General features: G+C 41.1%; 1 protein-coding gene across 2 annotated transcripts; it reads right to left on the bottom strand.

Annotated features, from left to right (window-relative positions):
• Window positions 1–306: 306 nt before the first annotated feature.
• On the bottom strand, window positions 307–7,204 carry LOC133928423 (serine/threonine-protein phosphatase BSL1 homolog). Of its 2 annotated transcripts, XM_062374749.1 has the most exons (14): window positions 6,779–7,203; window positions 6,615–6,675; window positions 5,822–5,900; window positions 5,667–5,746; window positions 5,463–5,557; window positions 4,908–5,007; window positions 4,269–4,338; window positions 2,758–2,859; window positions 2,454–2,535; window positions 2,210–2,377; window positions 1,475–1,658; window positions 1,172–1,397; window positions 529–699; window positions 307–459 (listed from the first exon to the last, which is right to left on the bottom strand). In XM_062374749.1, the coding sequence occupies exons 1-14, from the start codon at window positions 6,990–6,992 to the stop codon at window positions 307–309; spliced, it is 1,785 nt and encodes a 594-aa protein (XP_062230733.1). In that variant the 5' UTR covers window positions 6,993–7,203. The 2 variants fall into 2 exon arrangements, with proteins under 2 accessions (XP_062230733.1, XP_062230734.1); XM_062374750.1 differs by lacking the exons at window positions 307–459; window positions 529–699 and having other exon boundaries at window positions 1,235–1,397; window positions 1,492–1,658; window positions 6,779–7,204.
• Between the last annotated feature and the right edge of the window lie 9,400 nt (window positions 7,205–16,604).

Below are 16,604 nucleotides of genomic sequence, written 5' to 3'. Positions count from 1 at the left end.
GGGCTTGGACAAGATTCAATCAGCTGTTTAATTATCTACCACTTGCTGCCATGATAGAAAAGAAAATAATTTGCATGCATGGTGGTATTGGAAGGTCAATAAACATTGTGGAGCAAATCGAGAAACTTGAAAGGCCTATCACAATGGATGTTGCCTCCATTATCCTCATGGACCTTCTATGGTATTTGCAGGCCCTTTTTTAGTCTTCTTTACATTCATTTATAACATGATTATGAGTACTTTTTTCTTGTATGCAGGTCTGATCCTACAGAGAATGATAGTGTCGAGGGTTTGAGACCAAATGCTTTATTGGCTCAGTTGGCTGAAGATAACAGTTGGTTCTTGCATAAAAATCTGCTCAGCAGCATAGCATAGCTCGCCAACTTCGTAGGAGTCAAGAAAAAAGGTCCTATCAGCAGGAGCTTTCCAGTTCCTTGGCTTAAGTAAGAAGGAAATAACCTGTAACAAAAGAGTGTAAGAACAAATAGTTCCTCCCACAAACTCAGAGAAATTCAATATGGCACATACCTTCTTATGCAAACCTTGTGGTGATCTTTGTCTATTTAATGCTCTCCTGCCAGGATATGATTGGTCATTGCTTGAAGGGTGCATTCGTCTGCTTTCATTCTCAAATTGATCCAGTGAAAGTTGACGGACCAAACATCCTAAATCTCCTACTGCTTCTCTAGCAACTACAACCTTCAAAATTGAAGATCAGGAGTTCTGGATCACTAACTAGTATTGACCAAAATTTGAGAAAATGTACAGCTTGGATGAAGAAAAAACAACTGCATTTGTAAGGAAACCACACAGAAACCTTTAGATAAAACAGTCAACCATGAAATCTCATTCAAGATATTGTTAAAGCCGACAATTGAGGAAATAAATCACATATAACATTTAAGTAGGGGAGGACATTAGCAGAGGGAATACAAGCTTAGTAGATTACAGAGGGCATATTACTACCATAGGATTGAACTTATTTCTCCTTAGGTAATTTGCTCTTCTAATTGCTGCAATTTGTACTGACAAGTTAGCCAACTATTCCCGCCAAAATTTTGCAGGTGGAATAATAAACTTCACAGCCATTGGATAGTTGCCTTCATGCTAAGGAAAGGCCGATGTTAAATTTAAGAATGGAAATGGAAAGAATCTTCGTCAAAATACGTACTGCTCTAGAATGTAGTTTCACATCTGGCTCTAGGGAGCCCCCATCATCTAAATCTTCAGGCATTGGTGAAGTTTCACTCAGTGGGGACTCAGAACCTATTCCCTCTGAAAGACTGTCTTCTGAAGATGCTGCAGATGCTTCCCTAGCAGCTCGCCATACAGCGCTAACAGCTTCAGCTTCGGCAGCTGAGGCCTCTGTCAACATGTCAATTGACCTCTTGTCCGTGCTGAAAATGATGTGACTTATTTAGCTTTCACAAAAACATAAAAAATCTAAAAGCACTGGAGATGATGAATTAGAAACCTGAAACCAGAAGCTACCTCTTGTCTGTTATTTGCAGATTGCTGAACAGGAGAATCTGAATGAAAGTTATGATTTCTATTTTGATTTTCCGCCCTCGGGACTCTATCAGCATTGTACATAGAGGAAGTAATTTCTGATTGGAAAGGTGCATTCTCAGCAACAAGGAAATCATCGAGGAGGATATCTGTGGGAAAAGAATGTGTATCAGATTTCAGCAGCACAAATATGATGGTAAATCAATCATCACGCACAAATTGCACTAGGGACAACCCAGACCAGGCCAGAAATGTAACAACACAAACTAATGGAAATAAGGAGCATGCCATTTGCCCATCTGCTCAACCATTCGCTCAAAAAGATCAGTGGCTTGCTAAACATAGGAGATCCTATCATTACCTAATATCAGGAACTCAGGCATTTGCTACAATAATACTGCAGTAATTTAAATGAAATCTACCAATTTCTGTGAGAATCAGCCAGATTATGAATCTGATTATCTGAATATGCATGTGCTGTCTACAGTAAACACATTGAAGTGACAAGCCACTCCATCTAAAAACAAACATCAGTACGAAAATTCCATCTACTGACAACAAAAGGAAACTACAGATCAGACAATAATTGCCATGGTGTCTTTTGCCACGGTGTCAATTGGAAAAAGGTTTTCTGATTTCCAGATGAACCAAAACAAAACGAGGCAGAGAAGCACCAAAAATGATATCCATTGTCAGTTACCTCCCCTTAGTCCACCATAAATGTATATCTGGGAACCAACAGAGGCAGCTGCATGACGACAGCGACGAAGTAGATCTGAAGAAGCATCATGCTCATTGGATGACTTTAAAGTGCGAGAAGTCACAATACCATTTCTATCCAACCAAACTCCAGCAGCCGTGTCCAGGACTTCAGAAAGTGTGGTTTGGTCAGATCAAGAGATAAATAGATGTATCTGAAAGTAGGAGCAGAAGGATAAGCTCACCTGCTATTGCACCCTCTTTTTCAATAGCTCTCCCTCCTCTAAGGACACCTCCAGTAACATGCAACCGAACACCAACAAAAACCTAGAGCTTAAGAACATCAGGAGACACAAAGCAAACTAACATGCCGAACTTAAGTGAACAAACTACAGTAATAAGGAAGGTAGCATTTTAAAGAACAAACAAATACACTGCCGAGATCAACAGGTGGTTCTATCAGGAGCAAATTATGTGAACCAGCTCAAAGTAATTTTGTCATAAACAAAACAAGTAATAAAGCTTGCACATATGATATAGGTAACTTACAGCTGCATGCTGATATCTTGGAGATGGAGATATCCCTGGAGCTAGAGTCCACTCCCACTGGCCAGTTGTATGCATTAGTAGTCCATAAGCATCAGAAAGTGGCTGCAAATGCATTGAAATTATCGTCAAAACAATCTCAACAGATACAAAATAAAAATAGAACCTCCTATTCAACCGCATAAATCAAAATTAAGAATCATCGGGCAACCCCAAAGGGATTTCGATTTCACGATTCTAGAATTCCAGTGGTCACCAAGAATGTCCAGAAAGATAACGACATTGACTTTTACAATTAACCCAGCTTGATATTGAGATACAACAACATGCATGCTATTCCACTGAGCTAGGTATTATTTGCATAGCTGCAATTTGTTTTGTGATTTAACAGTTGTTATAGATATGTTACTTAGCTTAATAACATCACAAAGAAGTGCATTTGAGAAATCCTAGTAATGGCGAAGAGGAGCTTGGCTGCTAAATGACATTACAGTCACTTTTTAATGTTTATTACGGCAGATAACAATGCAAAAAATATTCTACAGAATTTTTTAAAATAACACAAAGAGCCCGCCCTATATCGTCCTTCCCTGCCAATCTCCCTGTCAAGCTGCGGCTCTCCGAGCCCCTCCACCACCATGATCATTTCCATGCCAGGCCTCCAAAACACCAGGAGTGGAACTTTAGTTAATCAGATCAATACCATGTGAAAAGAGGCCAAGCGTCATGGCTTGAAGCCTTGAAGGGAAGAGGCTCCAGGAAAACAGAAAGGGATATAGAGTGGAGAAATTTTCAATACATTCCTCCTTGAATCTGATGCTTAGGATGCTCATCCATACACAGCGGATGGAGTGATGGACTAATAAGAAACTACCTTATCTTCAAAGTAATTGATATTCCAGATCATTAATGCTTTTCCAGTTGTTCTGGGAAATTAAAGAAATGTTTAGAGAACTAGCTAATTTGATTAACAAGATAAAACCTTCATGGAACCCACTACATTGATGTGCTACAAAATCAAATGTGAACAGCACATGCTACGATACCATGCCTTACCAAACTCAGTGCAGGGCCAATCCCACAACAAGCAGGGCAAAAACATTGTTTTATGCACATGTTCTTTTCCACAAAAAACAGATATCGTGATGTAATTTAGCAATCGAACTCCCTTGCAATGGTATTTCTCTAATTTCAATTCTTTGCGATGTCTGAGCAAATTTCACATTCCAAATGCTTTCCCCTCCAAAATACAAAGTTAGATCATTACTACAGAAAATTGGACAAGGTAAGCTGAAAATATGCACGAAACCTAATGAAGGGGCGATTTTTTTAATTATATGAAAACATCACATAGGCCTTTATTGGTGATCTTCATTTTTACCATATAAACATACAGGTTTCTCATGTTAGCAGAGAAGAGCTAAATATTGCAGTCAACATCATAACAAACAAAATAGGTTAAAGGATACAATCTTTCGGATCTATCAAACAATAACGAAAGCATACGAGTGTACCATTCCAGAAGCATCCCTTCCACCACAAAGTAAAAGCATGCCATCAGAGCGTGCACTAGCAGTAGCATACCTGTAGTGATTTAAAATCAGCTAAAAGTGAGGCATTGCATACTTATAGAAAATTTTGAAATTCAGTTCAGTCGCAATGCCTAATAGACCATATGCGCCAGTATAATGCCACATTTATTGCATGTAGCTGTAGCAATCACATATTGCATTCTGCATATGTTCCAAGGGAGATGTGACTTCCCTCAACAAGTACTATACAACTCTTTTAGAAAGAAATAAGTATCACACTGGCTCGCCTATACAGTTTTCTTTCCTTCCCTTTTTTCTTGGAGGGTTCATCTATACAGTCAGAAAGCAAGTCCAACAAAGATTCAACAATTTCCAAAAGGGAGTAGTGCTGGAAGGTAGAGAAATTTGAAGTATGCACAAACTAAAGCCATAAATCTGCAATAAATATCCTATGGTAGGATCTCATTCTGTCAATCAACTAACAATGTGGACGGATAGACTCGGAGGAAGTGGCAAAAGGACAACAAAAATTGTAACAGAAGAATATGAAAAAAGATAATATACAGGGCAAAGAATGTGGAGTTCATCATCCATCTCTCCGGTGTTCATGGGTCAACTTACATTCTCGCTGAAGGTCTATCGCCTTCAGAGTTAAGTTTCTGCCACCTATATGGTTTCTGTGCTGTATCCAAAACCCAAGCATCTGACAGGACCCGCTTTCCTGTACCAGAAGTTGCATCACAAGGAAGCAAATTATATAAAGAACTGCTGACCACAAGCCCTTGAGAAGCAAGAAATAAGCAACTCGCAGAACATCTTAGAATGGTTCAGAACTTCAGGCTACTTCATAAGTAAATAGATAACAGAGTAACACCATTTGGCTGAATTATAATCATGAGTGACAATCATAGTTTATTACTGACAAGCAGAATATTGAAACGTTGTGTATCTATTTTCTAAGAAAGTGCCTTTTCTTCTAAAAAAACATTTGGAAACTAAACATGTGCTAATGAAACGTTATTATCTCATTAATCTAATTCAATGACTTGTTATGGAAAAGAAAAGTTAAAAGAGTGTTACTAGTAAAGTAAAACGGCCTTCCAGAAATGATAAGTGTAACGTCATAGTAATTATAGCAGAAATACATTTAAGGGAGCTTTGCATGTAAGAGCTAACCGTCATTTGCCGAAACTGAGACAAGATAACGCTGAGCTACCAAATCCATGCAATGACCATAGCGAGGACCAGGCCCAGCACCTTGAACAACGACCCTGCATCAAGTGACAAAAATGATAACATCAAATCACAATCCGACAAGCAGCCAAAACTGGAAAGCATACAAAAAACAAATAAAAATAGTATATTTGGCATTAACCTAACCTGTGCCATTTAAACTTGTCATTTGTCAGGTCAAGGACATAGAGATCGTCCGTCGAGTGCCCTGCTGGCCCAATCCCACCCTACACCAACACTGCATCACTCCCAACTGAACTAAGTTGGCGCCAAAACGGAATTCAAAGATCCCAGGTTCGTACCTGGAAAACAACCATGGTGCCCACAGTAGCTGCAGCATGTGCGGCCCTCGGTGATGGAGGCTCTCCAGCAGGATGTAACCTGAAGAAATGTAGAATTTAACCCAAGTATTAGAATCCATTTCGTCCATTTCACAACAAATGATGTTAAGCAAAGTAGCAGCACGTTAGTAGTTACAACAGGGTGGCATCACAGACAAGCAAGCAATAATGAGCGCCGAATGGATGGAAAGCATACAATTCTACACAATTGCGAGCTGTGTTACATGGATATAGGTGCGGGTGTCGGAGTCTGACTCGTGCCGGGGCGTCCAATTCGGCAAAAAAGATTGGAACACGCCAAATACCACTTGGAATGTGACACAGGTGTGTGAGTGTCCGACTCGGAAAAAAATTTGGACACTGGTGTCCGGGTGACACATATTGCGAGCAGGATAAAAAAAATAACGTAGAGAGTTCAACGCACTAACTTGATAATCAACACATTTCCTATAGTATTTCCTATAAAGTAGAGGGGCTGCCGAGCCGAGTTGGTTCCTGAGGGCAGCCCCCAGGGGGAGATCTGGGTTCGATCCCCAGCGCCCCCAGCGCTCCCACCCGGAGATGCCCCTCAGCTCCTTTGTGGCTGGGGGGTGTGGGCCTCCTCTGTGAAATAAAAAATCACAACCCACCAGACAGAACCTACAAAATTGTCCTCCAACAAGCACCAAACAAAGAGGAGAACTCGAAATTGAACTCAGTTTCCGTCTTCTAGGAAGACATCGGCATAAAATCTAAGAACAGCAGTCGCCCGTACCTTGTCCACCTTCGCTTCTCCACATAATACGAGTGCACCGAGTTCGTCACCCCAGCAAGCCCTTCAGTTACAGACCCAAACAACGCCACCATTAGATCACAAAGCCAGCAAACTCAGAAGGCGAAACTAAAAGCTTAGCTGATGCGAAGACGGGAGCACCGAACTGATGCCCGGAAGGCCCGAGGACGCGCCGGCCTCGATGGCGGTGGCGCCGCCGAAGAGGATGAGCCGCGGGCCGTGCCCCTTGGTGGGCGCGACGGCGGTGAGCGAGTGGCCGCACCTGAACCCCGGCGCGTCGTCCCCCACGCCCTCCCACCCCTTCACCTCCCTGTACGCCGGCGCCGGCACCACCCACGCGCCCTTCCCCGCCGTCCCCATCCCTTCCTCGTCGCCGCGGCCCAAAACCCTAGCTCCTCCCCGCGCTAAACCCTAGCTCCCCAACCGCCGCCGCCGCCGCCGCCGCCGCCGCCGCAGCTTGGGATCCGAGGAGGTGGAGAGGGAGTGAAGAGGAGACGAGAAGAGAGCGGGACAGCGCAGTGGAATTCGGAGACGATGGATGGGGGAGGCAGTAGGGAGGGGAATGCGGTGGGGCCCGGATGGCGGTGGGAGGGGTTTAAATGGTGGGCCCGTAGTGTCGGGGGCACGCGCCTTGCAGAGATGGGTGTTAGCGACAGCTCAGCAGGAGTCAGGAGTGGGGAGGACGAGTACGGATGAGGGGGGTACTGTCTGCGGTGTGGGGCCCACTGGCTGGGCTTCACTAGTTGCCGTTTTTGATAGGTGCAGTTCCAACTTCCAAGCTTCCAGCAGGGAATCTTTTTTGCTTTTTTTTTTGTTCCGTCTCTCTTTTAGTATGAGCACATTAGAGAGATGGGTGCTATGTTCCCCATTAGAATGTTTTTTAAATGTTTGTAGTGCCTCGCATGAAAAAGAACATGGCAAAGCATTGGGCACGTGTCTAGTCTAGCCTGTATGGCTAACTTATCAGCTATTGAATTTGTATTTCTAGCTCTCTCTTTTTCTGATGGAAAGGGAGATGCCCCACCACATTTTTTTATAAGAAGAAGGTGCGATATCCGGATTTGAGCTCGGACGCATGAGGCCACAACGAGCGCTCCAACCATCGAGCTACATAGCTCGGTCCATGTATTTCTAGCTATCTTGATGGTTGGAATTGTATTTCTAGCTTGTCATCTTCAAGCATGAGAGAAATGCATGTTTATAACACCGTTGTTGCTACCAATTGTCATTGTTGCTTGTCATTAGAGTTTTATCTCTATGATCCCTCCGTCACAATCAGGTTTTTATGACGTGATGATAAGTATAGAAAGACAAGCAAAATATTAAGCAATCTATTTACATTTTGGATAAGGGTGAGGAGAAGAGGAGAAACAACAATGGAGACACCACTCTACAAGAAGTGGTTAGCGACGAAGAAGAAATGAAAGTGTGTTACAGGTTTAAGCAGTGGCGGATACAAGGGGCTCAAACCCTCCTACCCGCTGGTGCTCCATGGAGCGAAGAAGAAGAATAAGAAGAAGAGGGGGAGGAGGAGGAGCAGGAGGAGGAGGAAGAGGGGGCTGGAGAAGGAAAAGGAGAAGATTGGCTCCCCCTAGTTTCACTTTCTTCATCCGCCACTGGGTGTAAGGTTGTGAGATATGAAAGAGAGAAGAGAAAAGGAGGGGTGTTATGTCCCATCGCTCCTTCTTTGTACTTCTACACACATGTAGGAAAATAAAATGCTTTTATAGGCATGCTCCTACATGATGGTAATACTCATATTTATCTCATTTTATAATCATTGTTGTGAATATGAGTCTGGGCCCTATCTAATGTAAGCATGACACCCACAAGAAACCACTATACTTTATCTCTTTCGATGAGACATTACTCATTCTTGGGATTATTAGTCACAAAAATACACACATGGCTCTCAAGCTTTTCTAGTTAGTATGATCTTTGACACCTTCTTTTTCATACTCCCACGCAGTGCTGCCATACTTGAAAAGTATCTGGTGTTAAATACATTTTACTGCCCATCGCTCTTTCTCTGTACTTCCACAAACATGTAGGAAAATAAAATGCTTTTATAGGCGCGCTCCTACGTGATGGTAACGCTCACGTTTATCCCATTTATAATTTTTGATGTGAATATGAGTTTGGACCCTATCCGATGTAAGCATGACACCCACAAGAAACCTTATATTTATCTCTTTCGACAAGACATTACTCATTCTTGGGTTTATTAGTCACGAAACCACACACATGTCTCTCAAGGTTTTCAAGTTAGTATGATTTTTGACACCTTCTTTTTCATGCTCCCATGTAGCACTGCCATATTTGAAAAGTATATGGTGTTAAATAATCTTACTACCACATCCCTCCTCTATGCTACCCTCCTTACCGCTCTATTAGAATCTACCACCTAGTTCTTCGCAATTGTGGCCCTCCATATTTTCATGTTGCTCCCCATTTGTGCCAGCTATATCCATTTTTTGGGCCTTGTGATCAATGCCACAATCACTATCTCTATTTCTATATCTTATTAACAAGGCCAAATATTTAGAAAAATAGTGAGAATCCTACAACTTCCATTGTTGATCTTTTTTGCGCCATCTTTTTTCACAACTGATTCTGCTAGATGCGGTTAGTACTCTATATCTTATTAACATGGCATGCCATGTCATTTGAGTTTATCTATTCACTATCTATGTAACACGTCCGAGAAATTTATTTACATAGGAAAGTAATAATAAACTCATGACTCCATCTTGCACCACTTCAAAAATAATTAAAGAAGTCAACATGCACAAAATCTTAGCTGTGAGGCCCACGATAGACTTAAGAAAATATTAAGATTTAAAGTCCAGAAGTGAAAATTAGCTCCTTAGTCACTTTTGCCTACTTTAAAAGTTAATCGACCAAATTGTTCCACTCAATTTTATTGTTGGTTTTAATAGAAACAACATATATGCGGATGATTTGGTTCTTTTCCTTCATCGGTTGCTTCAGCTCTGTACTTGATCAAGCAAGTTCTACAATTTTTCAGTGAGGTTTCGGATCTCAAGACTAACATCCTCAAATGTTTTGTAACTCCAATTCATTGCCAAGAGGAGGATATGGTGGTCATAAGGGACTTTCTACCTTGTGAGGTAAGGCATTTTCCATGTTCTTATCTTGGCCTCCCTCTGGTGGTCTGTAAGCCTTCCAAAGCCGTCCTCTAACCTCTCGTTGACAAAGTCTCTGACAATCTCCCTGGGTAGAAGGCCTCTATGTTAAATCAAGTCAGTAGGCTCATTCTGGTGCGCGTGGTTCTCACGACGACTCCCATTTATCAAATGATTGCAATGGATCTTCCCAAGTGGGTTCTCAAGGCAATAGATAAACGAAGATGAGGCTTTCATTGGTCGGGTCAGAACCAAGCTAAGGGTGGTAGCTGCTTAGTTTATTGGCAATGGGTGCGTCGCCCTTTTCAATTTGGTGACTTAGGTATCCACAATTTGGTGTCCCTTGGCTAGGCTCTTAGGATGAGGTGGTTGTGGCTTCAAAAAAACCGACCGACACGGCTATGGGCCGGTTTTCAAGTGCAAGTTCATCTGAATGCTTGTGCTTTGTTTGTCATGGCTATTATTTCTCTGGTGGGTAATGGCAACAATACAAAGTTTTGGTCTGATCGCTGGTTGCATGGTCATTCTGTTACTGATTTGGCTCTCAATCTTATTTCCTTAGGTAATGTTTGGTTGGGCATACCAGGCCCGTCCTGGACAGGATCGTTCAGGATGAGATATCGTCCTCACGTTTGGTTGGACGTACGAGGGCTCATCTAGGATGAGATTTAATTCAGATTCCTAAAATATTCCTCCTAAATGCTGCATCACCCGATACGTCAAAATCGGCCGAACGACGAGTCGTTCAGGTTGAACAACGTTGTTGTGCAACGTTCATGTGAATAGTATTCAATTTTTTTTTCAATTCAAAAATTAGTCTTCTATTGCTCCAAAAATCCTAAAGCTTTTTGTACGTATTTCATAATCCATGTGCACCTATTTTAATTGGATTCACCCAAAAAGCTAGTGTATAATTTAAACTAAAATTCTTTTTAAAAAGGCTACTTTTATAACTTCTAACAATTGTTAAGGACTTAAATAAATTCTCGAAAATCTGAAAAATTACTAATATTTTTCTTATGTGATGGACTAACTTCTAAAATTATTTTTAGTCCTAGGCTATATAGTAAAAAATAAGATCCTTTGTAATGCTCTATTTATATGTATTTTTATCATCATAGGCAACCAAACAGAATATTGTACCAAGTCATCTTATTTCATACAACTAACCAAATACATTCTCGTACAATCTCATACATCTAACTAAACAATCTACTTGTACCACCTCATCCAGAACCATCATGTTTAGTCTCATCCCATCCAGGACGATCTCATCTCATTCAACTTCGTTCAACCAACCAAATGCTGCCTTAGTTTCTCAAAGGGGGATTAATCAAAGGTTGGTGTTTCAGGCTTTGGACAATAGAAGGTGGGTGTTTGATATCAAGGGCACCCTTTCAATGAGGGCTATTAGGGAGTATCTTCAGATTTGGGATTTTATTGGATGGTTTTGCCCTCCAGCCCGATGTTCAGGACCATCATCTTTGGAGGTTTTCAAGTTTAAGGGTTTATTCAAGTAAGTCAACCTACAATGCGATTTTGTTCATTCGATTGTGTTTGCTGTGGAAGAGAGTGGAGGTCATGGGCGCCTCTGAAATGCAGATTCTTCATTTGGCTTACTGTCCTTAACCGTTGTTAGACGACGAATAGGTTGGCTAAGCGGGGACTATCGCATATAGAGTCTTGTCCCCTTTGTGACCAAGCTGGTGAAACTATCCAACATCTGTTGGTGTCAAATGTGTTTGCATGTCAAGTGTGGTTTGATGTTCTGCAGAAGGCTAGGCTGCACTTGGTTTGTCCACAACCAGAAGTATCTATGTTCTCTAGTTGGTGGAGTCGCGCCATCAAGATGGTTGCAAAGCATCATTGGAAGGGGCTCAACTCTCTCATTATCCTTATTGCTTGGGAAGTATAGAAGCACCGTAATGGTTGTATTTTCAATGGGGAGGTTACGAGAGTTCGGTTATGAGGTTAATCGTGAATGAGGTTGTGTTGTGGTGTGCCGCCGGGGCTTGTGACCTCCGGTCTCTATTATCTGGGTAGTCTAGGTTTCTTCTTTTTCTTGGGTGTGTTTTTTTTTCATTCATTGGCTTGGGTTTATTTAGTGTTGTACTTGTTTGCTCTTCCTTCTTTAATGAAATGACATGCAACTCTTTTGCACATTTGAGAAAAAAATAAACAACATATATCTAATTATTGTAGACAAGGGAAAGTTTGATAAAGAAATGCCATAAAAAAGGATGAGGTTATGACAAGTGACAATGTGTACATCTATCGTCCAAAAGCTCATCCATCACTGTCGTGGCAGTCGTATTGTGTGGTGAGGAAGACGTACGGGTTCTATCATATATGTGCTCTGTGCTAATGCTTGTTTATTTTTCAAGCTTCATTGCCTCATAAGAGATGGCATGAGATTTCTAGGGGCTCCAAGGATTAAATTAGGTTGGTTTTTGACTAGTATTCTTTTTTCCATTTGGTGAGTTTGGGTGGGGATATGGATTTATTATCGTTGATGTGGCCAGCTAGCTATGGATGAGAGTTTGGCCAATTTCTTGTGACAAGGTGTTATTGATGGTGTGTTAAGGAGTTGTTTGGTTCATGACCACATTTTGCCACACTTGTGGCAGAGCAGTGGTGGATCCATCGATGGGGGCGAAGGGGGCTCAAGCCCCTTATCTCTGGGCGCACATGGGAGGCCCCTAAGACCCCTCCTTAATTTTTGGGCATGCAAGAGGAATAAGAGAAGAAGAAGAGGAGGAGGAAGAGTAAGAGTGAGGCCCTTACTTGATGGCTTGGATCCTCCATTGGCAGGCATGTTTGACCAACTACAGTTGTTGTTTGATTTGCTGCTAGACCTTTGGCGTGCCAAATTTTATGTTCGTTGGGGCTAGATGTGAGGGACTTGATTTCTTGCAAAATATTGTCATAGTTGCGTGAGAATGATTTGTTTGCCACAAAAATTGTGTCAAGCCAAAATTTCTGCAATGTTGTGGTAAGCAACCAAACATGCCTTAAATACCTTGGATGGTGTGAGTTGTGGCAGTAGATGAGAGTTGGTTTCTGGTGCTCTGGATAGTGGGTGTTGGATGTAGTAGATTCTCATGGGGAGATTGTGACAACAATGCCAAGAAGAAGAGAGAGTGAGTGTTTATGAAACATTGTTTGTATGTACTTACGACTTGATTGGGTCACTAGTGTTTCATAGAATGATAGTAAGGTGCCCGTGTGTTGCAACGGTTATCAATTGTAAACCTTTCATATTGTATAGAGTTGCCAACAATGATGCCAACTCCAATGCAGATTTTTTCCTAACAAAATATTTATCCACAGTGGAACATGCGTGCACTTATCTGGAAACAAAGAGAATGAACACACAAATACATGATAATTCAGGTTCACAACGTAATCAAGTAAATATTATGATTTACATGTTCCAGAGGAAATAGCTACTCATGAATAAGATTTTCAATCAAATGCATTTGAGAAGCACCAAAAATATTTGAGAGTTCCCTCTGAATGCAAAAACAGTTGCGGAGAATAATATGATGAATCTGATCAAAATCAAGAATATTTTACCTAATGAGCAGCTAACCTAACACTAACTCTGAAACGATTGACAAGTGAATCATCATCATGGTACACTCTTTGGCCTCCGCTTTTTTAGTCATTCCATTTTCTTTAGCAAATGAATTATCATCCTTGGCCACTCAACTCAATTTGCATTGTTCTAGTTACTGTTTTGTCAATTGTCACCATCTTCTTCTCCACTATTCTACTAAAAGTAAAAAAAAGAAGTTAAGAAACACATCAGAATATGTACAAAGCAGGAAAGTAAGACCTACATTGAGCCAATGCAAACAATACTTTTGATAAGCTACTTCTTCCTCTCTATTTTTTTCCTTATCACAAATTATTTGCTTTGAATTATTAAAATGACAGAACTAAATTAAAAAGAGTGTTAAAGTCAATGAAGATAACACATTGATATGGCTTACATTGATAGCATCATGGATATAATCAGAACCAGAGATAACACATGGTCTCACAACGAGGTTGTCGTGGTGCGGAAGGCAACAACTTGAACTTCTAACGACCTCAAAGCAAACGACTTCTAATCGTGGCCCGAAGTCCACCTCATACCCCTTGCCTTTGCAGCTTGTTAATTTGATTGTGTGCATAGTAAAGCAATAATCTTGTAACTAGAAGAATGCTTTCAAGTAATTATCTCTACTAGTCAATACCACATGTTTTGAAAAGACACAAAATTATGATTTAATCTTTGAATTAACCAACTAATAGCAAGGCTGATTAAAAATAGACTGTAGCTTGCTCTTATGCCCAAAAGCATAAGATTAAAATGCATAAGGACCGCAAATCTATGATGTACAACCCAGAAAGTGTCCTCAATTTAAACCGTATCTTACCAAAATTTGGCAACCAAAATATGCTAGAGTGGGAGAGGGAGATCAACTCAATAAGCTCATGGATAAAGTTAAAAAAAAAACATGTCTGACTTATAGAATTTCTGAGGGAATAAAATGCTACCATAGAGCTGGTATTTCTTAGGGAAAATTTGATAACACTACAAATTAATTAAGCACATCACTTAGGTATTTTGGGGCGGTATAATTTTTTAAGTCCTTGTAGGGAAGCTTAAGCTTTTTGATATACTCTTTTATGAAGTAGGAGGTATTACAAATTCATTAACACAACTCAACAGAATAAGATATATTTTAAAAGAATTACCTCATGTAGCTATAGCCAGAAAACAGAGTTAAGTGACTATGCCTTCGGAATAGAAATGGTTATTATGAAGCATAATTCAAAAGCAACACAACTTACGGTTCGACCAACCCAGTTCTCAACTTTCCATTAAGCAAAATAAGCTGCAAACTTGGCCTATGCGATAGTAACTCCACACTAATTAACAAAACATTGAAAAATTCATTTTACCTTGAACATTACTCTAGTAGCCACTGTTGTAAGGGTCACGATTACATAATTATAGGAGAAATAATGGCTGCTGAACCGAATGCATCCAATGCCTATAAATTAGAAGATAATTAGCATAACTTGAAAACTGATAATGTGTGATAAGAACTAATAGTAGGATCAAATTGCAAATAGTTCACTGCTAAAAAACAAAATGTGTATTTTTCCATATCTAACCAAAAGAGAACATATTACCTGAATAATTTTTTTCTAGATTGTAGTATTGATTATTAACTAGAGATCTAGGCGTGTCTTAGTATTGCTACCTAGTTAGTGAAATAAAAAATATTGAACATAGTATCCACATTATGAAAGAATTTTCCATTAGCTCACTTAAACACAAAGTGTAGATGCATGGCTTTCACACACCGCCGAATAAACATACTTAATTCTCGCAATGACACCTCCACAAGTAGGTTGTATCCATTTCTGAGGACAGAAGTGAAGGTTAGATAATATTTGAATTTGGTAACTTTGGCTATATAAGAAACACCAAACATATCAAATGCCTTGTACACTAAATTTAGGAAAACCATGTTAACACAAATAAATATTACTTGATTATGAAACCTCCATTTGTTAAACCAGGAACTCAAGTTAGTAATGAATTTCTCCTAAACAATTAGCTGAACACTTGGCATGCATGGATCATGATTGATGCAAATCAGAAACAGTTAGCTTATCCCATTATAAAGTAGAAGATGGAGGAACCAGGAACTGGAAGGGTGCCTCAACACTCAGCGGTGTGGTCCAAGCATGTGTACATAAGCCAGTGTTGTACACGTATGCTTCATCCACAAGCACAATCGTAGCCTCAACGATTGCATGCCTCAACTTTTGCCACCCTCATTACCTACCATGGACTCCGGCCGCAAGAGAAACAATATGCAAACGTTTTCTTTGGCGTAGTTAGTGCAACAACACGAGAAATTTAAAACTCACATCTGAAACAACATGAGCGTGCAGGCTATGTTGAGGGAGAGGAAAAGAGAGACTCACCATGTTGTTGCATCTGGTTTCCACCCAAATTTGCCACTGATGGTACCGACGAAGATACGCGGAAGGGATCTCTAGAGAGTTGCTTCAGATGGAGGAAGCAAGCCCTATGCTCAGCCACTACTGCTTGCTGGGCTGCTCGGTGCCACGCCGCCCACTGCGTCATTATCACTGGGCCACCCCCAATTGTAAGACCCCAACCTGGGATCTCCTATGCAATCCGTATTAGTCACTGGATCAAGTAGCTGATACGCATATGTCGGAGGGTTAACTCCTGTCGCAGGGATCCTGAGGGACCCCTTTTTAGAGATTCGGTCGGGGGGATGATCCTGAATATGTTCGCCGGAGAAATAAATGGGTATAAATGCGATGGCCGGTGGGGTGAAATGATCTAGTGCAGAACGAAGTAAATGCGCTGGTGTTTAGACAGATTCGGTCCGCACAGAGCCGTAACACCCTACTTCTGTATGGATACTATAAATGCCCTGAGAATGTCCCTCAAGGATGTTGCTGGTTACAAGAATGTTTGTCTATCCTAGAGCCCGAGGCTCCTTGTTCTTCGGTCTGCGTGTATCTGTTGGCTTTGGGTGCTCTCGATCTTCTCTTCTCTTCTCTTCGCTACTTACTTCCTCTGGGATTTTCCAACCTTTCTTCACTTGTCTAGCTTGCTCAGAGATTTCAAAGTTTCAAAAAAACTTGTCTTTGTCCGTGCTGCCGGCTGCTTTAAATACCCGCCGGCAGCAGCGTGCCCCGAACGGGAGGGCACGAGTTCCAAGGTACCATAAATGGAAAGGGCGTCATCATAGCCTCTGTGCGAAGTGATCGGGGGTGAAAAATG

Source organism: Phragmites australis, chromosome 9, assembly GCF_958298935.1.
Source record: "Phragmites australis chromosome 9, lpPhrAust1.1, whole genome shotgun sequence".
Classification (NCBI taxonomy): domain Eukaryota; kingdom Viridiplantae; phylum Streptophyta; class Magnoliopsida; order Poales; family Poaceae; genus Phragmites; species Phragmites australis.
This window is presented reverse-complemented; position numbering and strand designations above follow the sequence as displayed.

What these genes read in the sequence shown, in the direction of transcription:
- LOC133928423 (XM_062374749.1), bottom strand. Translation starts at nt 6,992, where the DNA reads ATGGGGACGGCGGGGAAGGGCGCGTGGGTGGTGCCGGCGCCGGCGTAC. An exon ending in CAAGATATCAGCATGCAGCT is followed by an intron (nt 2,536 to 2,757) that starts GTAAGTTACCTA and finishes CTTAAGCTCTAG; the next exon opens with GTTTTTGTTGGTGTTCGGTT. An exon ending in AAAAGAGGGTGCAATAGCAG is followed by an intron (nt 2,378 to 2,453) that starts GTGAGCTTATCC and finishes CACTTTCTGAAG; the next exon opens with TCCTGGACACGGCTGCTGGA.